This window comes from Geotrypetes seraphini, chromosome 1 (genome assembly GCF_902459505.1).
Source record: "Geotrypetes seraphini chromosome 1, aGeoSer1.1, whole genome shotgun sequence".
Classification (NCBI taxonomy): domain Eukaryota; kingdom Metazoa; phylum Chordata; class Amphibia; order Gymnophiona; family Dermophiidae; genus Geotrypetes; species Geotrypetes seraphini.
Genome location: NC_047084.1, coordinates 435,567,481 through 435,591,703, shown reverse-complemented (window position 1 = coordinate 435,591,703; position 24,223 = coordinate 435,567,481). Strand labels below are relative to the sequence as shown.

Genomic DNA, 24,223 nt, shown 5'->3' with positions numbered 1-24,223 from the left:
TCTAATTATGAAAGACACCCTGGACAAAAATGAAACCAGTGTGGTTTGTCCCCTCTAATCCAACAGTAACTGACTTCCACACTCATTCTCCCCAGTTTTAAAAGGGGTGGCATGAATATTCTGTTTGTGGGTGGGCTTTGGGGGGAGGGGTTGTGTTTTTATTATGATTGTAAACCACTTAGATTGCTCTGTAATATAGAGGTATATCAAATTAAAATAAATCGGTAAATCTTCTATAATCTCACAGGAACCCCCAGAGTCTATAAATGGTGTGCAAAATTGCATGCTGTCCTGAGATTTGGGTGCAATTAAATTGGCTAACGAGCCAATTATCGCCAAAAATTGAATGCTAACGATCAATGTTAATTGTCAACAATCTGGATTTGTGCATGCATCTTGTTGAGCAGTATTCTTAAAAAATCTGCACACAAATCTTGTAGCATGCAGCTCAGAAGGGGGTGTCGCCACGGGAGGGGCAAGGGCGGGCCAGGAGTGTTTGCTAAAGATGCGTGCGGAGTTACTGAATACCAAGGATCCACACCTAAATGAAGTGCCAAGATTTACGCCAGGTTTCAGTTGGCGTAAATCCTGACGCCCAACGTTTGGCAGAGAAATCATCTCTAAGCGCCATTCTGTAACCAGCGCTGACCAGAGTTCCTGTGGCAGAGTCCAGTCTGGGTTTTCCTGGACCCTGTGCCCACTCACACAAACAGCCTGGTCACTCTATATAAAATAAGGGGTGATGTCCAAGGTGCTCTCCATAGTTCTTCAGGTATGTCTTCAAATTTTGTTGGAGAAATATCGACCAGGTAGCGCAGGGGTAGGTAACTCCGGTCCTCGAGAGCCAAATTCCAGTCGGGTTTTCAGGATTTCCCCAATGAATATGCATGAGATCCATTTGCATGCACTGCTTTCAATGCATATTCATTAGAGAAATCCTGAAAACCCGACTGGAATACAGCTCTCGAGGACCGGAGTTCCTTACCCTGAGGTAGAGCATTAAGGTCTAAAGCTGGAATGAGGCTGACAGTTGCCAGAGGGTTGAAAGTGCTTTATACTGAGACAAGGGCTACTATGTTTGCAATAGCAGGAGTGAAACAGTGGAACGCACTGCCAGGACAACTGCATTTATGTGCCGATTGTGTTAAGTTTAAGATATTATTGAAAACACAGGGGTCCTTTTACTAAGGCACGCTATCCGTTTTAGCGTGCGCTAAACGCTAAAATGTCCATTATAGTCTATGGACGCCTTAGCGTTTAGCATGCGCTAATATTTAGCGTGTGTTAAAATGACTAGCACGCCTTAGTAAAAGGACCCCACAGTTATTTGTCAGTGCATTTGTGTAAATATGTTATAATTGGACAGACGTTGTATAATTTGGGGGCTGAAATAACAGTAGAGGATCACCCCTGTTTAGGGTTACCAGATTTCCTCTTTAAAAAAAAAAAAAGAGGACACCTGACCGTACACCGTTCCACCCCCTAGCACCAGCCCTGCCCCACTGAAACTGCATGTCTCCTTTCCCGAGCTTGGAGCCACGTCTGGATGTGCTCTGTGCATGTGCACTCTGTGGGGAGTGTGTGGTGCAGTGGTTAGAGCTACAGCCTCAGCACCCTGAAGTTGTGGGTTCAAATCCCATGCTGCTCCTTGTGACCTTGGGCAAGTCACTTAATCCCCTAGTGCCCCAGGTACAATAGATAGAGTGTGAGCCCGCCGGGACAGATAGGGAAAAATGCTTGAGTGCCTGAATAATTTGTGATACGCATAGAATTGTAGGATAAGCGGAATATAAATAAATAAATGTGTGCTAAATGTGTGTGCGTGGATGTCGGCTCGATGACACCCACAAGCATGCATGTGGCATCGTCACATCAACATCCGCCCATGCGCAGAGGCCATCCAGACGTGGCCCCCGAGCTCTAGACCTTCCAAAACCCGGACAAACTGCCGGGCTTTGGATATCCCTCTGGGCACCCGGACAGTCCTCTAAAAAGAGAACATGTTCGTGTTTTCCTGGACATCTGGTAATCCTACCCCTGTTAAATTGCCCTGGGCATGGGAGCATTGTGTAAGCTTGGAGCAGGAAGTCTTTTGCGCTTGAAGTTTCTTTTTGCTACTTTGAGTTTCCCGTTGAACCAGAATCGGTTCCATGAGCCTCCACTCTCGAGAACTCTTTTCTCCATTAAAAAGAGCTTTTCTCCATTAAAAAAAAAAAAAAATTAACCCCTTTGCCCTGTTTGGCCTTGCTGCTGCATTAAAGTCCTGGACTACACTTAACTGGGGCCGATATTGAGACCACGGGAGGCAGCCTGGTTACCTCCTGTGCTTGACAGCGATCAAGGACATTCAGTGCCAGGGCCATATCCAGCCACCAGCATTGAATATCCACGGCAAAGTTTGCTGCTGCAAACTTAGCTGTCTAAACTGATTTTTATTGGCTGGCCAGCTAAGTCTAACAGCCAAAGATAGACCTGCTTTTTAGGTGGGTCTGTCTAACATAGCTGGTCACCTTAGCCAGGTGACCAGTTATGTCGCATGACATAGCTGGCTGGCCGGAGAACCCACTATTCAGCGGGAGATAGCTGGCTATCTGTCTCCCGCTGAATATTACAAAAATATATAAAGAACTCCCCTATGAGATCTTCTCTCTCAGTAATTAAATGTGGACAAGTTCAAAGCAATATTCATCAAAAGAAAAAGTATGCTCATAGACCTGGAGCCATGACAGGGGAATACTCCCACATATGTAGCCCCACCATCCAATCATAGCATATCTCTCATTGACTCTAGCTTGCTTTAATAAGTAAAATGTCACAATCCTTCACATGATTTCAAAAAACCATTTAAGAACTTATCTACTTGAAGGTTTCAACACAGGGTCAAAACGTGATTCATTGCATCGGAACCTTCAAGTAGATAAGTTCTTAAATGGTTTTTTGAAATCATGTGAAGGATTGTGACGTTTTACTTACTAAAGCAAGCTAGAGTCAATGAGAGATATGCTATGATTGGATGGTGGGGCTACATATGTGGGAGTATTCCCCTGTCATGGCCTCCAGGTCTCTGAGCATACTTTTTCTTTTGATGAATATTGCTTTGAACTTGTCCTCATTTAATTACTGAGAGAAAAGATCTCATAGGGGAGTTCTTTATATATTTTTGTACATTGCATTTCATCTCCCTTCTATTTGAGATACTTTTTGTCCCCTTTTTTTCCCATATTGACTGAGTCCTGCTGAATATTGGCAGATAGCCAGCCAAACATGATTTAGCCAGCCGGGAGCTGTTCCTGGTGGCTAAGTCCTGATGAACATTGGTGGAGACTGTTACTCTCTTCAGTTTAATAAGTGTGCAGCCCCAGTCTGACCACCAGGTGTCACTGTAATGTGATGGCTGAGGCACCTAATGCCTAGACGTAGCCTGTCCATGGAGCTGGGCTCAAGAATCCAACCCAGTTCTCCCTCATTAGAATGTGCAGCATAGCTGCTGAATCTTTGAGCTAACCCTAGAGAAAGCAAGTCTTGAATGACTAAAAATGTTTAGAATAGTCAAGAATGCAAAGCAGATTGACAGTGGTGCCAGCAGCATGTAAGCAATGCTGGCATGATGTAGAAAAGCTGTTTGCTCCAGCAGTTCAAGCTCCTTTTATACATCCCCATCCATGGTAGGCAGATGACGAATGAGTAAGAAGGATATTTCTTTGTTTTTCTTCCTTCTCATAGTGACAGGTTTGCTTGGATTTTTTAATTTTAGGTGGCGATTTAAAGCTATAGTTGGTGTCTTATCCGGAATTACCACGTGTCTTGCTTTTATTAAACCAGCCATCAACAGCATCTCTCTGATGACCCTGGGTGTCCCCTGCACAGTGCTTCTTATTACAGAGCTGAAAAGGTAGGTCAGAGGGTCATGGTATTAAAAAAAGTGAACAGAACCTTTGGGCTAATATTCAAAGTCAATTACACATTCCCTGGCTGGCAGCCAACACCTTATTGGCTTATTTGCAAGGTTTGAAAAGTTACATGTTTTAATTTCTACAAGGCCGGACCCTAGTCATACAATTCTGGGCTGAGTTATAGTATGGTTTCTTGATGTCTGGATTTACCTGGATATGCCCTCTTTTTAGAAGACTGTCCAGACATTCGGACGGGTTTTCAAAACCCGGCACTTTGTCCGAGTTTTGAAAAACATTGAGCTCGGCAGGAGAGATGCCCAATCTCTCCTGCCGGACCCCCCTCCCCCCCGAACCTCCAAAAGTTTGCCAGCAGGAGGGATGCCCAGTCCCTCCTGCCAGACATCTCCCAGCCCCCTCAAAGGTTTCCACCAGGATCCCCCCAAGCCCACCCCCACTGGACCACCCCACCCAAACCCCTCCCCTAACCCCACCCAGACACCTCCTAACAGGGGTCTCAAAGTCCCTCCCTGAGGGCCGCAATCCAGTCGGGTTTTCAGGATTTCCCCAATGAATATGCATGAGATCTATGTGCATGCACTGCTTTCAATGCTTAGTCATTGGGGAAATCCTGAAAACCCGACTGGATTGCGGCCCTCAAGGAGGGACTTTGAGATCCCTGCCCCTTAACCTTTTTTAGATGGACGGACAGGTCTTTAGGAGGGGCTTTAGGCACCTTAGGCCCATCTCCTAGTGCATTCTGGGATGTGCTGGGAGTGGCCTAAAATTCTGATTGGCCAAATCCCCTAGGCCTCTCCTATGGCCCTCTCACGACAGCCTTTCAAAATGGCTCACATGGCCTCTTGCGGCAACTCATGGTACTTCCTACTTGACAGATTAAGTAGCCCCACTTTAAATTTGACCCTTTCTGGATTAGTACAGGTGCAGTAGTATTTCTGAATGCAAACATATTTATAACTATCGGGAAGGGCTGGGGGAGAAGTACAGTGTCAAAACTCTCATGTGCTAATGATGCCAGAAGGCATCTCCTTGAATCATCCTGCAAAGAGCAGATTACCCACCATTCAACTGGTTGCGAAATCCAGAGACAGAAAAACATGACAAAATGCAGTGCAGTCCTGGATTACTACTAGAGTAAAAACATCCAGTCTCAGCTGAAGTGAAAGGCAGAACTTAGAACCCGCTGAGCAGACAAAAGCAAGGGAAGAAGAGCACAGGTGGGAAAAAGTCTTCTGGGACCTATTAACCACAGGTCCTTGGAGGGTTGTTGTGTTTGTAGGAAAACAAATGATGATTAAATGCATCCTCTCAGCAAAGTTGAACAACATTTCATGCGTTGCCAGAGGTTGTGGTAAGAGCAGTTAACGTAGATGGTTTTAAGAAAGGTTTGGACAAATTCCTGGAGGAAAAGTCCATAGTCTGTTATTGAGACAGACATGGCGGAAGCCACTGCTTGCTCTGGATCGGTAGCATAGAATGTTGCAATATTTGGGTTTTGGCCAGGTACTAGTAACCTGGATTGACCACTGTGAGGAAAGGCTACTGGGCCAGATGGACCATTGGTCTGACCCAGTAAAGCTGTTCTTATGAAATAGAGCAGGGGTAGGGAACTCCGCTCCTCGAGAGCCGTAGTCCAGTCGGGTTTTCAGGATTTCCCCAATGAACATGCATTGAAAGCAGTGCCTGCAAATAGATCTCATGCACATTCATTGGGGAAATCCTGAAAACCCGACTGGAATACAGCTCTCAAGGACCAGAGTTCTCTACCCCTGAAATAGAGACTGATTCTATCTGGAGCAAGAATGCACATAACAAGGATGCACAGAACTTACTCATTATTAATAAATCCGAATTTGACAGCACGCAACAAAAATAACAAGCATTCAATGAGAGAAGACCTACCCTTGTATTGTTTTTTTTAATATAAAGTTCAAGTTCAAGTTTATTAGTATTTGATGAATCTATTAGAATTACTAAGCGATAAACAAAATTAAAAATAGGGTATATTACAAAAGGACAAACATATTAAAATTATTTTATATATTATATACATGAGTAGGGAGGGAAAGAGGAACAGTTACAATTTTTATCTTAGTAGAAAGAACAAGAAGGAAAGAACAAAAGGGAAAGGGGGTAGTTAAAACTTTGGTACATCTTGAGATTTTTATTGGAGGTTTAAGTATTAAAAGCGTCATTAAAAAGATAAGATTTTAAAGATTTTTTGAACAATGTAAGATCTTTCTCATTTCTAATGTATTGTGGCAAAGAGTTCCACCATTGAGGGCCCATCACAGAAAACATGTCTGTTCGTCTCGTGCCTATTATTTTCAAAGATGGAATTGAAAGTAAATTTTGGCTTGAATACCGAAGTGGTCGTAGAGTATTATGTGGTATTAACAATCTTGATATAAATTGGGGTTCATTGAATGCTAAAGTTTTAAATATAAGCAACATTATTTTAAAAAAGATGCAATGGCCGATTGGAAGCCAATGGGCATCAATCAGCAACGGCGAGACATGGTTACTATCTGCCCAATATTCAGGACTTTTTTTTTTCTGGCGGCTAAAGAACACTAAGCCAGCTAACCGCCGATATTCAGCAGGAGATAGCTGGCTATCCTGGTCAGCATTTAGGCTGGTCACCGGCTGTGTCACATGGCAGAGCTAGTTAGTGCCAGTATTCATTGACTGACTGGCTAAGTCTAGCAGCCAGATAGTGGGTCTGCCTTTGGATGCTATGGCTTGGCTGGCTATGTGAAATGTGGCTGAACTTAGACCGGAAATTCAGTGCTGGTGGCCAGATACTGTATGTCCTCAAAATTGAATTTCCAGGTTTGACGCCGACTGCAAGACGTAGCCGAATTGCCTCCCACGGTCTGAATATTGGGCCTACTGAAGTAGGCCGCTGTCTAGGCCTACCTCGAGTTAGAGACCTCACACGCTATATACTGGTTTCAATCAATAAGTATATTTATTATCAAATCAGTAACAGCTTACAAGAATAAAGCATTCAGCATATAGAGTAACAGAATGTGATCTTCAGGCCTGAGGATCCACTGACGTCTGTTCTGCTTACTTCCGCTTACAGGCCTAGTTTTATACATTTCTTGGTGGTCAACACCACGTTGGTCTAAATCATATGATACATCTTTATTGGTTCTTTTCTTACACGTCATTATATAAGTAGATTCATTTATTGGTTTATATATTCGTGTCACGCTATACGTCTGTTCAGTTTACCGTAAGGCCTATCCTTTTCCCGCAAATGCCCCTTTGATTTACCATATAAGCAATTCTGAGCCTCACCCCACCCCCGCTTCATTATCACAAGACACGTCTTACTAAATGATATTCTCAAGAATTCTATTTCTGACCATGAGATGTGTTCATCTTTTCATAATATCCTGGCAGATGTGAGGCCCTGTTGCCATGCAAAAGAGTTAAGTCTTGCTTGCTTGTTCCTTCTCATAAGTTTCGCTTAGCCCAGCAGTTGACTCAACAGGGTATTTCCCAATCAGTATGTGCCAGCTGGCAAATGTAGTAAGACATGTCTTATAAATTGTTAATAAACTGATTTATTAGAGCAGGAAGAAAAAGGGGGTTTTTCTTCTTTGAGGTCTGGTTTCTTCATCTTTAGTATTATCCAAAGGACTTATTATGCTTCACCTGCATCATGCCAGGACTTTGTAAGTGTATTTTCCTTTATACCAGAGTTTTCCGTGATTTTCCTCTTCCTCTCATTACTTTGTCTACAGCATTGTTTTACTTCTGCGTTAATTGCTCAGTGGTGCCTCCTTGGGACAATGTTTCCCAGCCATTGTGTCCTAAATAAATCTCCATTGACCGAAGGTTAGGTCCAGACCAGTATCTCGCAATAACAAGAGATATGGGCAGTGGCTCTTCCAAACGCAGAACTGCACTGTTGCACTGTGCAAAACTGGCATATGCTTATCCAAATGACTCATGGCTATCATCATAGCAAGAGAGGCTTCCTCCAAGCATTAAGTCAAGGTAGGAGCGAAGTCTTAACACAATCCAAAACTTTTGGGTTTCTTATCCACGCTTTCTGAACCTTCCTGTAATTGTCCTTTAAAAGTGAAAATGTAATGGTTGTATAGGTCAGTGGAACAAACTCTTAATTTACCTCCCCCCCTCCTTTTTTTTTTTTACAAAATCACAATAGCAGTTTTTAGTGCTGGCCGGCACACTGAATGCTCCGCGCTGCTTCCGATGCTCATAGGAAGTTGGAACTCTTGAGTGTCGGGAGCAACGCAGAGCATTCAGTGCACCAACCGGTGTTAAAACTGCTTTCGTGGTTTTGTAAAGGGGGGGGGGGGCTGGGGGGTTAATGCATTCCGGAATGTTGTTTTGGTTGGTTTTTTTTTAAACCCAACAGAATGTGAAAAATGTATGAGGTTGTGGAGACTTCAACAAAGCACTGTCACAGAGGCCAAAAACCCAAGATAGATGTAAAGGATTTAAAATTTAAAAAAAGCATTATATTTACTTTATTATTTCTGGTTTAAGCTGTTATACAACAGAGAAGACTGTAAGCGTAGCCATCTGCATGTAGCACCCCTTGTGTCCAGAGCTCACCTGGCATGGAGCCCTCTTGGGCAGGATTCATCAGTCCCCTGAATGTTTGGTGCTGGGTGTTTCCACCATATAGGTGCTACCTGCATCCATAAGGGCTATTGGGGTGGTAAACAGGTGGGCATAGTAGGTTGGGAGGTGGGGGTTTGGAGGGCTCACCATAAATTTTAAGGGGTTATGGTGAATTGTACATCTGGCACCCTTTATGTGAAGTTCACAGTAGTGCCCTCTATGGTACCCCACTGCTCTGTTGGCATGACTCTGTGACCAGTCCATTACAAATCTGGCCTATCCCATCCCATGTCCAAATGGTCTGGATTTGGATGTTTTGAACTTTGATGTTTTTGTGGTTGAAAATGGTGAAAAAGAAAGGTTGGATGTCCTGATGGCCCAGACGTCTTAATAGGTCATTTTCCCCAAAACTTTGGATGTCTAGCAGTTTCAAAAATGGATATTTCCCCACCCCGACTTTTGGTCATTTTGTGGGAAACATCCACAGTCAAACTTAGACGCACTACCAAAAATACCCCTTGAAGGATAAAAAGGAGGAAAAAGATAAAACGATACAGAAGTAGATCATATTTGATTAAGTAATCCTAATGAGCATTGAGAATTTACAATTCTGAATCAGAATACAGTGGTACCTCGGAATCCGAACTTAATCCGTTCAGAACTCCGTTCGAGTTCCAAAACAATTTTTCCCATTGAAAATAATAGAAACTGGATTAATCCGTTCCTTGGTCCCAGAAACTCATATTTTCAAATAAATTTAACGGTAAACACACTGGATCAGGCCCCTCAACCAGCAGAGACCGCAAGATCGGGCCCCCCTGGCATAGACCGCAAGATCGGGCCCCCGCCGGCATAGGCAGCAAGATCGGCAACTGCAAGAAGTGCTCAACCCAAAGCCCAGGCGGAAACAGGAAGCTGCGTCAGAGGGGAAACTTTGGGCTGAGCAACGCTTGCAGCTCCTGTATGTTCGGATTCCGGGGCAAAATTTAATTTAAAAAATAGTTCAATTTCCAAGTTGTTCGAGTTCTGGGGTGTTCGGATTCCGAGGTACCACTGTATAACCTTGCAGTATTTCTGTCATGCAGAGTTTGGCTGAAATGTGATCTGAAAGCTGATAGCAAATTAGGATATGAAATGTACTTTTTGCTTATGAAAGAAAAGCCCCAAACATCTATCAGACAGAAATAACAGTCTTTAACATGATCTTTTTTCTCTCTTCGTATCATGGGGACAGCAAATGACATCTTTGACTGTGAATCTTGGATCCAAGCTCAGTAAAATCAGATAATACTGTATATAGGAATAAAAACATAAAGGAAAAAATGTGATACCTTTTTTATTGGACTAAATATATATATATTTTTATTAGCTTTTGAAGGTAACCTTTCGTTTTCAGATCAGAACATAAGAACATAAGAATTTGCCTCCGCAGGGTCAGACCAAGGGTCCATCGAGCCCAGCGGTCCGCTCCCACGGCGGCCCATCAGGTCCATGACCTGTAAGTGATCTTTTGTCTAACCCTTGGAATCCTTCTTCCTTATATAACCCTCTTCTTCCCTCTTATCTTTGCCCTTTTTGCTCTTGTGTCCTCCTTTATCTGTAGCCCTCAATCCCCTTATCTTTCAGGAATTTATCTAGTCCCTCTTTGAAACCCCTTAATGTAGTCTGTCCTATTACATCTTCTGGGAGCGCATTCCAGGTATCTACCACCCTCTGAGTGATGAAGAATTTTCTGGCATTGGTTCTAAATCTGTCCCCTTTCAATTTCTCTGAGTGCCCTCTTGTTTTTGTAGTTCCTAGTACGCTGAAGAACCTGTCCCTCTCCACCCTCTCAATACCTTTCATAATCTTGTAAGTCACTATCATGCCACCTCTGAGTCTCCGCTTCTCCAGGGTGAAGAGCCCCAGACTCTCTAACCTGTCAGCATATGAAAGGTTCTCCATACCCTTAATCATTTGTGTCGCTCTCCTCTGGACCCTCTCAAGTATCGCCATATCCTTCTTAAGGTATGGCGACCAATATTGGACACAGTACTCCAGGTGCAGGTGCACCATCGCCTGATACAGCGGTAGGATGACTTCCTTCGTTCTTGTTGCAATACCCTTCTTGATAATGCCCAACATTCTGTTTGCTTTCTTCGAGGCTGCCGCGCATTGCGCCGTTGGTTTCATTGTTGTATCCACCAACACTCCCAAGTCCTTTTCAAGGTTCCTTTCCCCCAGTACCAGCCTCCCCCCCCCCATTTTGTAGCTGAACATCGGGTTCTTTTTCCCTATATGCATGACCTTGCATTTCTCTATATTGAAGCTCATCTGCCATTTGTTCGCCCACTCCTTCAATGTTGTCAGGTCTCTTTGTAGTTCATCACATTCCCCTATAGTTTTAACCCTGCTACAGAGTTTAGTGTCATCTACAAATTTTATAACTTCACACTTTGTCCCCGCTTCCAAGTCATTTATAAATACATTGAACAGCAGCGGCCCGAGCACAGACCCCTGTGGGACACCGCTCGTTACCCTTCTCCAGCCCGAGTAGTGGCTCTTCACTGCAACCCTCTGCTTTCTGTCTGCCAACCAGTGTTTAACCCATCTATGTACGTCCCCTTCCACCCCGTGGTTCAACAGTTTCCTAAGTAGCCGCTCATGAGGTACCTTGTCAAAGGCTTTTTGAAAGTCGAGATATATGATGTCTATGGGGTCTCCTTTGTCCATCTGGCTGTTTATCCCTTCAAAGAAGTGTAGCAAGTTTGTTTGGCATGATCTTCCTTTGCAGAAGCCATGCTGGCTCGTTTTCATTAGTCTATTTCTTTCTATATGCTCACAGATACTGTCTTTTATCAGTGCTTCTACCATCTTGCCCGGCACTGAAGTCAAACTCACCGGTCTGTAGTTTCCTGGATCACCTCTCGAGCCCTTTTTGAAGATAGGTGTGACATTTGCTATTTTCCAATCCTCCGGGATCACCCCTGTTTTCAAGGACAGGTTGCAAACTTTTTGGAGTGTCCCTTGTATTTCGATTTTCAGTTCCTTTAGTATCCTTGGGTGGATCCCGTCCGGGCCTGGGGATTTGTCGATTTTCAACCTGTCTTATCTGTTGGAGGACATCTTGGAGGCTTACCTCTAACGTCGATAGCTTTTCCTCTGGGTCTCCTTTAAAGAATTCTTCGGTTTCCGGTATATTGGATGTGTCCTTGCTTGTGAAGAGTGACGAGAAAAACATGTTTAATCTGTCAGCCACCTCCTCTTCCCCCCCTTAAGCAAATGTTGAGAAATATGCAGAAGCATTCTGCACAATGTTCGGTGGGGCCAAAAAAGCAAACAGGATGCTAGGAATTGTTAGAAAAGGGATAGTGAATAAGAGCAAGAATCTTGTACTGCCTCTTATCATTGCAGCGTACAACTTCACCTTGAGTATTGCATTCTATTCTGGTTACTATATGTGTGTGGTACAGTGGTTAGAGCTACAGCCCCAGCACCATGGGGTTGTGGGTTCAAATCCTGCACTACTCCTTGTGACCCTGGGCAAGTCACTTAATCCAAACAAAATACCTCTCTGTAGTAACTTTTAGTATTTTCAAATAAAAACCATGATAAGTATTCTTCCATCTTAACTTATCCTTAATGGATTTCAAAACCTTCTCACTTTACTTTGTAAATGGAGTGGCCTCAGATCCCCGTGTGCTGCCAGCAAGTTAACTAAACAGCTGCACTGGAAAGGGAAGCAACCTCATTGGCCTCTCTCCCCCTCCTGCCTAGCGTTCTGTTCAAACTGTGACCAAAAAAATATATATAAGAAAAACTTAGCTCAGGCAGGGATGGTTGTTAATGTTAAAGTTCTTTCTCGCTGTCCTTGCTTCGTACTTGTCCGCTCGCAAGGACAGCGAGAAAGCAAGGACAGCGAGAAAGCAAGGACAGCGAGAAAGCAAGGACAGCGAGAAAGAACTTTAACATTAACAACCATCCCTGCCTGAGCTAAGTTTTTCTTATATATATTTTTTTGGTCACAGTTTGAACAGAACGCTAGGCAGGAGGGGGAGAGAGGCCAATGAGGTTGCTTCCCTTTCCAGTGCAGCTGTTTAGTGAATTTGCTGGCAGCACACGGGGATCTGAGGCCACTCCATTTACAAAGTAAAGTGAGAAGGTTTTGAAATCCATTAAGGATAAGTTTAGATGGAAGAATACTTATCACTGGTCTTTATTTGAAAATACTAAAAGTTACTACAGAGAGGTATTTTGTTTGGATTAGATTGATCTCTCTGAGTCCTACATATATATATCTGGATTCTCAAGTCACTTAATCCCCCAGTGCCCCAGGTACATTAGATAGAGTGTGAGCCCACCGGGCTTAAGAGACAGGGCTCAAAATAGCCTGAAAAATTTAAATGGGTTTTTTGTTTTAAAATCGCGAATAACCGAATCTGCGGATGCTGGAACCGCGGATTCGGAGGGGAAAGTGTACTTATTCCATACTGAGTGAGGGTGTATCTGTGTTCTGTGTGTATAAAAGACATAGTTTTCTGTTAGCGTTGACTAGCTTTGTTTGGCAAAATGCATCAGGCATTGGGAGCACTTTGAATAAACCTGATTTGAATCTCCTTATTGTCTGCCAATCTTCTTTTGTTTTATGTTGGATTCTGTGGTGGACTGCTTGGCTTGTTGTTTCGTTACAAGTTAATATACATGGAGTGGAACATACTAGAGGACTTAGAGATTTGGTTGTTTATACGTATACTAGTCTTTAAGCCTGTTACATTAACGGGTGCTAGAATAGATGTGTCTTTCTCTCTCTGTCTCCTTGGCTGCTTTCTGTCTGTCTTTCTTTCTTTCTGTCTCTTTTTCCTCCGCTGTCCACCACCACCCCTTGCCAGCTCCCCCTGTCCAGCAGTAGCCCTTCTCCCTTCCTTTTATGTCCCCCGTGTCCAGCAGCACCTCTTCTGTGCTCCCCCTGTCCCTCTTCCCTGCTCCCCAGTCCATCAGCACCTCTTTTGTGCTCCCCCTGTCCCTCTTCCCTTCCCCCCGGTCCATCAGCATCCCTTACCTGCTCCCCCTGTCCAGCATGTTCGTTTGCAGCCTCTTTCCTGTTCCCCCGTCCATCAGCACCTCTTCCGTGCTCCACCTGTCCCTCTTCCCTGCTCCTCGGCCCATCAGCACCTCTTTCATGCTCCCCCGTCCCTCTTTCCTGTTCCCCCGTCCATCAGCACCTCTTCTGTGCTCCCCCTGTCCCTCTTCCCTGCTCCCCGGCCCATCAGCGCCCCTTACCTGCTCCCCCTGTCCAGCATGTTTGTTTGCAGCTTGGTGAGGATAGCGGCCAGCTGTAGCGAACCTTGCAGGCCGCAATGCACCTCAGTAGCAAGTTCCTTCTGACGCGATCGCGTACGTCAGAGGAAACGTGCTACTGAGGTACTGAGCGGCCTGCGAAGTTTGTTACAGGTGGCCGCTATTCTCACCAGGCTCCTTTGAAGAGCGGCGTCGGCAGCGGTACTGGGTGGCGATGATGCGGCTCTGGCGTCACTGGGAGAGAGCTTGCCTGCAGCTTCCTCCAGCAGCAGCGGTTGGTGAGTGAGGGCAGGAGGAGGGGAGTGGCCAGAGTGTTCCCTGCCTCCAGGTTCTAAAATGGAACACGGCCACGGATCACACACCACGGCGGCAGGGAACACGAAACCCTTAGGGTTTTATTATATAGGATATGGGTTATAGTTGGTCGACATAAAGTGAGACAGTTGAGAGGCGTTGTAAACATGGTTAATAATATATACTTATATTTCGGATAGTATTAGTGCTTTACAATATATTTGAAAACTTTTATATATGTATGGAAAGGGTTCAGAGTTACAGTGGGAAGGGAAAGAAGGGGGATTTGTTCAGAGATGTTTGGGGGTTGCATAGAAGAAAAACCGCACTGGTATGCTAATCTTTGTTTGTTTTGAATAAAAAAAAGAAAGAAATACAAGTGGAAGTAAAGGAGTAAATAAGAAAACAGATAAACGGGGGCAGGGCAAGGCCAGGGGGGCCCAGTGTACTTGTGTGCCTAGGGGCCCTCGAAGAATTAATCCTGCCCTGAATATTGCTTTTTCCCTTGTGGGTTCCGTCACCATTTGTCTGAGCAGAGCCTCTTGAAAGGCATCCACAATCTCCCTACTTCTTTCCAATTCCGCAGATGGAACTTTCCAGTCCGCATCCAGTAGACTGAAATCTCCGAACAGCAGCACCTTCTCGTTCTTTCCAAACTTTTGGATATCCACAATCAGATCTTTATCAATTTGCTGCGATTGAGTCGGAGGTCTGTAGACTACACCCACATAGATAGAAGTTCCATCTTCTCTTTTCAGAGCGATCCATATTACTTCTTCCTCTCCCCAGGTCCTTTGCATTTCAGTTGCTTAGATATCGATCCTTTTACATAGAGAACTACTCCTCCACCTTTTTGACCATCTCTGTCCTTTCTAAAAAGATTACCGTATTTGCCGGCGTATAAGACGACTTTTCAGTACCTTAAAATCCTCCCCAAAGTCGGGGGTCGTCTTATACGCCGGGTACTGTTTACATGCCCTTACTTTACATGCCCTAACACACAGTTCTTCAACCGCCGGTCCGCAGAAAATTTCTGCCGGTCCGCACAGGACCGGCGAGATCAAGTCGGCAGTTAAATTTCCTGCCGACTGCGGTTCCTGTTGATTAATGTTCCTCCCAGCCTCAGGCGATCAAGATAGGCTGCCAACGTCGGGGCCTTCCCTCTCTGAGTCTCGCCTGTTCGGAAACAGGAAGTTGAAACAAGTTGCTGAAGAGGGCCGCGGGGAAGTTGCGATTAGACCGGAGAGAGCTGCAGATTCAGGTGCAGGTGGAGGGAGATGGTCAGCGTGTGCGAACAAGATCCTGGGGAGCCTTCACAGTGGCTGTCTCCCCTCCCACCAGCTCTCCAATTTGCCAGGGCAGTGATTTACCGGCAACTTCCTGCAGGCAAGTACGGAGAGCTGCTGGAAGGGGAGGAAGCCACTGTAGGAGGCAGGGAAGGTGCTGGAAAAGGGAGATCTGTTACTGGACTTGAAGGGAGTTAGAAGGAGAGGTGTGCGGAAGAAGGGGTAGTCTTATACGGCGAGTATATAACAAACTCTATATTTTAACTGTAAAAGTTGGGGGGTCGTCTTATACGCCGGCAAATACGGTATATCCCGGTATGTTTGCATCCCATCCATGGGATTTACTGAACCATGTCTCTGTGATAGTAACATTATCCAGTGTGTTTTCATTAGTAACCCCCTCCTTTACTAATGCGTAGCGTGGGTTTTAGTGCCAGCATCGGCAGTAACTGCTCCAATGGAATTCTATGAGTGTCGGAGCAGTTACCGCCACTACCAGTGCTAAAACACGCGCTACGCATTAGTAAAGGGAGGACGTTAAAGGGAGGACGTAAGTGATTTTCCACTTTTTTAAATTTATTTTTTTATAATTATGTACAGACAAATGGTAATTGGGTTAATAGCAACAACATTTCTATCGTCTAAAAATGGACACGCTAGTTTGTGTATGGGACTGGAGACATTAAACTATAGAATTTGAGGTTTTAAGCTGAAATTATATCAAGAAGTGGTCTGTTTAAGTTTGCCCACTCCTTTTCTAAAAAATACAAGTCTCAAGTTTGGCTGGCCAAATGTTCTAAAAAAAAAAAAAATGCAGTGTTTTTGGCCTGAAAAGGGACTATATATATCTGGTTTTCTATTCTTTCAGATCCAACTGGGGAGCAGAGAGGTTAGAACATCAGGAAATATCTAAGAACATAAGAATTGCCGCTGCTGGGTCAGACCAGTGGTCCATCGTGCCCAGCAGTCCGCTCACACGGCGGCCCTTAGGTCAAAGACAAGTGTCCTAACCGAGACTAGCCTTACTTGCGTATGTTCTAGTTCAGCAGGAACTTGTCTAACCATGTATTGAATCCCTGGAGGAGTGTATTCCTCTATAACAACCTCCGGAAGAGCGTTCCAGTTTTCTACCACTCTCTGGGTGAAGAAGAACTTCCTTACGTTGGTACGGAATCGGTCCCCTTTTAACTTTAGAGAGTGCCCTCTCGTTCTCTCTACCTTGGAGAGGATGAACAACCTGTCTTTATCTACTAAGTCTATTCCCTTCATTATCTTGAATGTTTTGATCATGTCCTCTCTCAGTATCTTCTTTTCAAGGGAGAAGAGGCCCAGTTTCTCTAATCTCTCACTGTACGGCAACTCCTCCAGCCCCTTAACCATTTTAGTCACTCTTTGGACCCTTTCGAGTAGCACTGTGTCCTTCTTCATGTACGGCGACCAGTGCTGGACGCTGTATTCCAGGTGAGGGCATACCATGGCCCGGTACAGCGGCATGATAACCTTCTCCGATCTGTTCGTGAACCCCTTCTTAATCATTCCTAGCATTCTGTTCGCCCTTTTCGCCACCACTGCAGGATCTCCCCTCGAACCTTTCTTGAAGATTGGCATAACATTCGCCACTTTCTAGTCTTCTGGAATCCTTCCTGATTTGATCGACAGATTGGCTATTAGTTGAAGCAGTTCAGCTATAGTCCCTTGCATTTCCTTGATGACCCTCGGATGGATGCCATCCGGTCACAGGGATTTATCCTTTTTAAGCCTACAATCTGCCTGCATACCTCTTCTAGACTGACCATCAACCCTGTCAGTTTCCCATCTTCGTTTCCTGTGTATAGCCTGTCGGCTTCCGGTATGTTGTGTATATCCTCTTCGGTAAATACAGACACAAAAAATGTGTTCAGTTTGTCGGCGATGGCTTTGTCCTCCTTTAGCATTCCCTTTATTTCATGGTCATCCAACGGCCCCCACCTATGTGACATAAAACTATATTCAGCCTCAGTGGTTGGTGTTTTAATCTTGGGTTCAGTTGTGCTGCTGCACTCGATTTTGCTGTTTTACGTGGTTGGTCTTATCTTAGTTCTTGCTGAGTCATGCCTTCTGAGAACTCTATCTTGGAACATGGGTTAATGGGCCTAGAGCAGGGTTTTGTTTTTTTTTCAAGCGTCCTGTCTGCTGCAGGCGATATACTTCTTGTTGCTGGGGTGGAACTAGAGTAAGAAAAGAAGAATGAATATTTTTTTTTTCTTTGAACATTATATAAGCCACAGAGGCACAAGTTGTCGTTGAGGGCTATCTAGATTGGGAAGAAAGAATGCAGGCTTTATATACTGTATTGGATCCTGTGAGCCAAACAGAAAAGCCTGTCACAGCCCAGAAATGGTGCATTCTTATGCCTTGCACCAGCCGTGTGAAATGCTGTGCCTGAATCAATAACAGCTTGTGCACATTTCACCCAAGTCAGCTAGTTAAGACATGGTTTTTCTTTCAGACTTTTCTTTAAGGTGTAGAGTAGGCATGTGATATGTTATAAAAATGGTTAGAGAAAGAGAGATTATGATAAAATTTTATAAAGTTTATTTTTAACTTTTTTATGAATTGGAATGTAGTTCGTAAAATGCTTGTTTCGACTGAAAAATGTGTATTACAATCCCCTCCAGGAAAAGGGGAATATCTAGTGTACCTGAACATAACTCATCTTGAGCTGCTACGGAAAAAATAGGTTTGAGCTAAGTCCACACTCGTGCATGAATAAATAAATACATAAATTGTTCTGCCTCCACATTCATGGGAGCAGATTGCTTGTATAGAATATATAAACGTCTGGGGCTAATTCTATAAATGGACGTCCTGATTGTAGGCAGCAGTAGGCATTCTACAGCTTTCTAGAAGCCAATCGGATGCACGTTTTTGGTTTTTTTTTAAAACTCCGAGGCAGGACGCCTACACTGTAGGTGTTTGTGGCAGTTGAGGGAGATGAGTCTGGACACTTAAGCTCACCCAAAGCTAGGCGTGGGCATGGCTTCACCCGGAAGTGTGCTTGGAGGAGCTTAAGCAGCCCTAGGCATAACATAACATAGTACAGTGGTACCTTGGTTTACGAGCATGATCCGTTCCAGGAGCATGTTCATAATCCAAAATGCTTGTTTATCAAAGCAAAGTTTCCCATAGGATATAATGGAGACTCGGACAATTCGTTGCTATAGAAACATAGAAATAGACGGCAGATAAGGGCCAAGGCCCATCCAGTCTGCCCACCCTAATGTCCCTCCCCTACCATTGCCCTGTGAATAGATCCCTCCTCTTCCTTTGCCCTGTGAATAGATCCCACGTGACGATCCCATCTGGCCTTAAAATCAGGCACGCTGCTGGCCTCGATCACATGTAGTGGAAGACTATTCCAGCGATCAACCACCCTTTCTGTGAAAAAGAATTTCCTGGTATCAACTCGTAGTTTCCCTCCCCTATTGCTGCTAGCGACCGACATAAACATAACAGAACCGGGGCACTGGGGCTCTTTCCACAGCCGAACCAACCTCACTGGGGCCTTGCAGCTTTAACTTCTTTTCATTCATTTTGTGCCGTGGGTGCCTATATTCATGCCGGCTTTTTCTTCTTTCTTGCCTCAGTGCTCGTTCAAAGCCACGGGCAGCAGTTCCCATGTGCCCCTCCATGGCCGACCCGGAAGCCCTCCCTATGCCGTGGTACCTACCTTCATGCCGGCTTTCTCCTCCTTCTTGCCGCAGTGCTCGTTCAAAGTCACAGACAGTGTGGTTCCCATGTGCCCCCCGCAGCCGACACGGAAACCTCTCTGACGTTGCAACGTCAGAGGGAACGTCTCCGGGCCCACGGCCCCGAGAGAACACAGCAAGGAGGAGGGAGCCGGCAAGAAGGCAATCATCCAGGGGCGGCAGAGGGAACAAACGCATTGCCCTGAAGCGGGCGCACGGGGCAGCAGGTTGGACACCCTAAAAGGCAAAACTGAAGTGGAAGAGAATCAGAAAATCTGCAGTCGGTGTGCGTGCATTGCAAGGTATGGAGAGGGGGATGCAGGATGTTTTACTTTGGGATACCCCCTATAGTGAGTCAAGCTCGGTTTACGAGTCACAGATTTTACAAATGTTTTACTCGTCTTGCAAAACACTCATAAACCGCAGTACTCGTAAGCCGAGGTTTGACTGTACTTCTTAACCGCGTAACCATGAGTTCTACGCGGTTTACAAAAGATTAAAAATAAGAACAAATTAAGGATGACTGAAGGAAAATTAATTGATCAAATATTTAGAAAAAAGATATATTTTCAATTGAGTTCTAAAGTATTTGTATGAATGGGCTCTAAGCAATAATAATCGAAATTGTTTATCATGTAACGCAACCTGGAATGCCAAAGTATGATCAAGAAATCCCTTATTTTTACAGCCTTGTACTGATGGAGAAATGAACAAGGCATGAGATTTCCTACTATATTTATGAGATGCTATAGAAAATATTAGCCATGTAAGCTCCATATATAACCTTATAACAAAAGCAGCCTAACTTAAAACATGCCCCTCCATTGGCAGCCAGTGCAACTCACAGTAAAAAGGAGATACATGGTCGTACTTTTTGAGACCATAGATCATTCTAACCCCTGTGTTCTGGATCAGTATAAGTCTAATATTCTTCTAGCGAGAGAATCAAAAACAATTAATTTTATAATGAAAAGTTTTTAATACATCACATTAAATAACAACCAACTCTATTTAAAAATAAGTGCAGGCTCCACCTAATCAAACTTTAAGCACTCCTCCCCTCTACATCAGTGAACAATTCAAATAGCAGCAAAAACAACAGTTTTCAATAGTAGGAGTAGAGAAGTACTTATCTTCGTTGAAAAGTTTTTCATAAAGTCCTGAACTCAGCTGCAAGTCCAAAGTTTTCTGTACTCCCTGTAAGTCCAAAGTGCTCAGTGCTCTTCTCATATAACAAAAATTCCCAATAGTACATCAATCCATAGTTCATTAATGCAGAAATCAAAACGCAGAGATCATATCACAGTTCTCAAAATCCAGAAGCTTCCTCGACACAGTATGTAGTCTCCGGACTCAATACGTGTTTCTCTTCAGCTTTGTCAAGAGGAAGACATTTATAGTGCTCTAAAAAAGCAGCAACATGTCATAGTCAATCTAAACAATTCATATCCTAGTCAACTAAAATATAAAATCTATAGACACATTACATCTCCATAAATGCGAACAGCCTCCCATTGGAACAGGTAGTCCTTGTGCAGGGCTCCATGGCGGCACACCCACAAGCAGAAATGCTTTCACTTTAGTCCGTTACAAACACGTATTTCTCTACTTGACCACATGACTACTCATGACGTTTTTCAAATTGATTGGATAAGTCACCTTTATTAGCCCACAGGCCATTCCACAGCCTTGTTTAATCCATTCGGGAATGCAGTATCCCACGTGAAAATACAGTGGTACCTTGGATTATGAGCATAATCCGTTCCAGGAGCATGCTCGTAATCCAAAATGCTCGTTTATCAAAGCAAGTTTCCCCATAGGAAATAATGGAAACTCGCTTTGATACGTTCCCCCCCCCCCCCACGAGAACCGGCATTGCTCCCCCCGAAGGCCACCCCTGCGATCCGGCACCCTCCCCCCTGCGATCCGGCACCTTCCCCCCCAAAGATCCGGCACCCCCCTTCCCCGCAATTGGGCACCCCCCCCCGCCTCTATTGGGCACCCCCCACTGCTTCTTACCGTCATCTGGGCCTGGGCACCGGCACCGGCATGTCCTGTGAGTTGGTGCCTGAAGATCTGCCTCCTCTTCTTGCTGGGCCTTGAGCATTGGAGAGAACGTGAACTCGCAGGCCTTGAGCATGCGCAGATGCTCAAGGCCCAGCAAGAAGAGGAGGCAGATCTTCAGGCACCGGCACCAACCCACAGGACATGCCGGTGATGGTGCCCAGGCCCAGAAGATTGTAAGAAGTGGTGGGGGGGGGGTGCCCAATCACGGTGAGGGGGGGGTGCCCAATCGCAGCGGGGGGGGGGGGGGTGCCGGATCATGGGGGGAGGGTGCCAGATTGCGCAGGGGAGCGCTCATAAATTGAGCCATGCTCAGTTTCCGAGGCACCGATTTTGCGAATGTTTTGCTCGTCTAGCAAAACACTCTCAAACTGGTGCACTCGTAAACCGAGGTACCACTGTAAACCTTTGTTCACCATTTACTAATTGCCTAGAAATATTACCCCCGTGGATAGCGCGGAACTGCTTCAATACTACAAACTTCAAAACAGATTCTTGGTGGCGTTTTTCAAGCCAATGCTCTACTAATGGCGCTTCTTCCTTCTTATTACGTAAGCAACTAAGATGTTCCGCTATTCTAAGCGTAACTACCTGGCGAGTTTGACCAATGTGCATTAACCCACACGGGCATATAATAGCGTATATAACTTGCATGGAAGTACAGTCAGTATCATCATACAATTCATAATGCTGATCCCCATGAGGTATTGGTATGCTAGTGGTCACTAATGCATGTTGACAGTAAACACAATGGCCGCAAGAATGATGTCCCCGATTAACATCTGAAGGAAGACCTCGATATTTTAGACCTTTTATTAATTCCTCCAAGTTTTGACCCCGTTTATATGCAAAACGGGGTAAATCTGTAAATACAGAGTGATACCTTAAAATATCCCAATGTTTCTGTATGATTGTACGCAATTGCAAGGTTTCATTAGAGTAAGGGAGAACACAAGTTAAAATACTAGATTTCTCTGACTGAGATTTACAATTCAACCATTCTCTATGTGCATACGACGCACGCTTATAGGCTGCGTTTAAACATCTATCTGGGTAACCACGTTCTTTAAACCTATTCACCATAATATGTGCCTGAGTTTTGGAATTCCTGATCAGAAGAACATAACCTCTTTAATCTAAGCAACTGACCTGCCGGAATACTCTGTTTCAAATTCCTAGGATGCTGACTCTTATAATGCAACAAAGTATTCCTATCGGTGTCCTTACGATGAATAGAAGTATCAAATTTACCCTGTTCATATTTAACAGTTACATTCAAGTTTCAAGTTTATTTCACTTTTGATGAATTGCCTATTTCAAATTTCTAGGCGATGTACATAATATAATAAAGAAACTGTAACATAATAACAATAAATTTCAATAATAACTAACATGAAGGAAAGGAAAGAGGGTAAAGTTACATTAAAGGGTATAGAAAAGAAAAAAAAAAAAAAAGGGAAGAACAAAAGGTAGGGTAAAAATTTACCAAGGCACATTTCATAAATATTAATTAACACTGAAAAGAAAATTTAAGAATTTTATAAGTTAAAAGCATCCTTAAACAAGTAAGTTTTTAGAAGGGTTTTAAAAGCTGAAATATCACGTTCTATTCTGATGTATTGGGGAAGGGAATTCCACCATTGTGGACCTGCAACAGTGAACATATCTGCTCTTCTTGTTCCAATGATTTTTAAAGAAGGCACAGTTAGTAAGTTTTGATCAGATGAACGCAGAGATCGTTGGGTTTTATATGGGATCAGCGATTTAGATATAAATTGTGGCTCGTCTATCTGATCAGCATGCATGGTGGCTGTAAAAACTAAATGGGGATTACACTGATTCCACCTCCCCTCCCCCCCCCCCGGCCACAGGTGCTGCTCCACCCCACCACATCCCCAAAAGACCCCCCCACCCCCGAGGCCACTGGTGTGCTTCCACATCCCCCCTCGCGAACTGGCATCGCCCCTTGTCTGCAAACACCGCCCCCCACCCCCCCGCAAACCGGCATGGCTTACCTCCAATTTGGCACCGGCACACAGCACCAACCCACAGGAGGTGCCGGTGCCCGAAGATCCTGCCTCTTCCCAGACTGGGCCTTGAGCATCTGTGCATGCTTAAAGCCTTCTGGCTCCCGCCTCTCTTCAAGATTCTCGTAGAGAACGAAAGCCAGAAGGCCTTGAGCATGCGCAGATGCTCAAGGCTCCGTCCGGGAAGAGGCAGGATCTTTGGGCACCGGCACTGGCACCTCCTGTGAGTTGGTGCTGTGTGCCGGTGCCAGATTGGGGGATAAGCCTTCAGTTTGGGCGGGCAGGGGATGCCGGTTAACGTGGGGGGGGGGGCGATGCCAGTTCGCGGGCGGGTGGACTCGCAAATCAAGTCAATGCTCGGTTTGCGAGTCACAATTTGCGAAAATGTTTTGCTCGTCTTGCAAAACGCTCGCAAACCGCGGTACTCGCAAACCGAGGTTTGATTGTACTTTAATTGTAGGTTCAATTATATATAAAGAAGAATTTATACTAATTTAAGATTCATGAGTTGTCTTATGCAGTGACACAACAAAAAACTTTGTCTTATCAGGGTTAAGCTTAAGTTTAAAATCCTGCATCCAAGAGTTCATCAATTTCAACACAGATTCAATTTTATGAGAAATATGGGATAGAACTGTACCACAGGCTATAACAATTGTAATATCATCGGCATAACTGAACAATTCAATACCAAAGTTACTCAAACTGTAACCCAGGGAGGAAAGGTATACATTAAATAATGTGGGCGAAAGTGGGGAACCTTGAGGTACACCACTCGGGTTTTTCCAATTAGAAGAAAACTGATTGTTAAACTTAACCTGATATTGTCTGGTTTCCAAAAACCCTTTAAACCACTGAAGAACATTGCCTTGTAATGTAATGTAATGTAATGTAATTTATTTCTTATATACCGCTACATCCGTTAGGTTCTAAGCGGTTTACAGAAAATATACATTAAGATTAGAAATAAGAAAGGTACTTGAAAAATTCCCTTACTGTCCCGAAGGCTCACAATCTAACTAAAGTACCTG

At 44.4% G+C, this 24,223-nt stretch overlaps 1 protein-coding gene across 1 annotated transcript in view; it reads left to right on the top strand.

Moving 5' to 3' along the window:
- The window catches only part of ACER2 (alkaline ceramidase 2), an 88,321-nt gene that overhangs the window by 29,638 nt on the left and 34,460 nt on the right, over positions 1 to 24,223 (top strand). Inside the window, exon 4 of the mRNA XM_033919617.1 lies at positions 3,755 to 3,892. Within this exon, the coding sequence (XP_033775508.1) occupies positions 3,755 to 3,892 (138 nt within the window). The remainder of the gene's footprint in view (positions 1 to 3,754; positions 3,893 to 24,223) is intronic.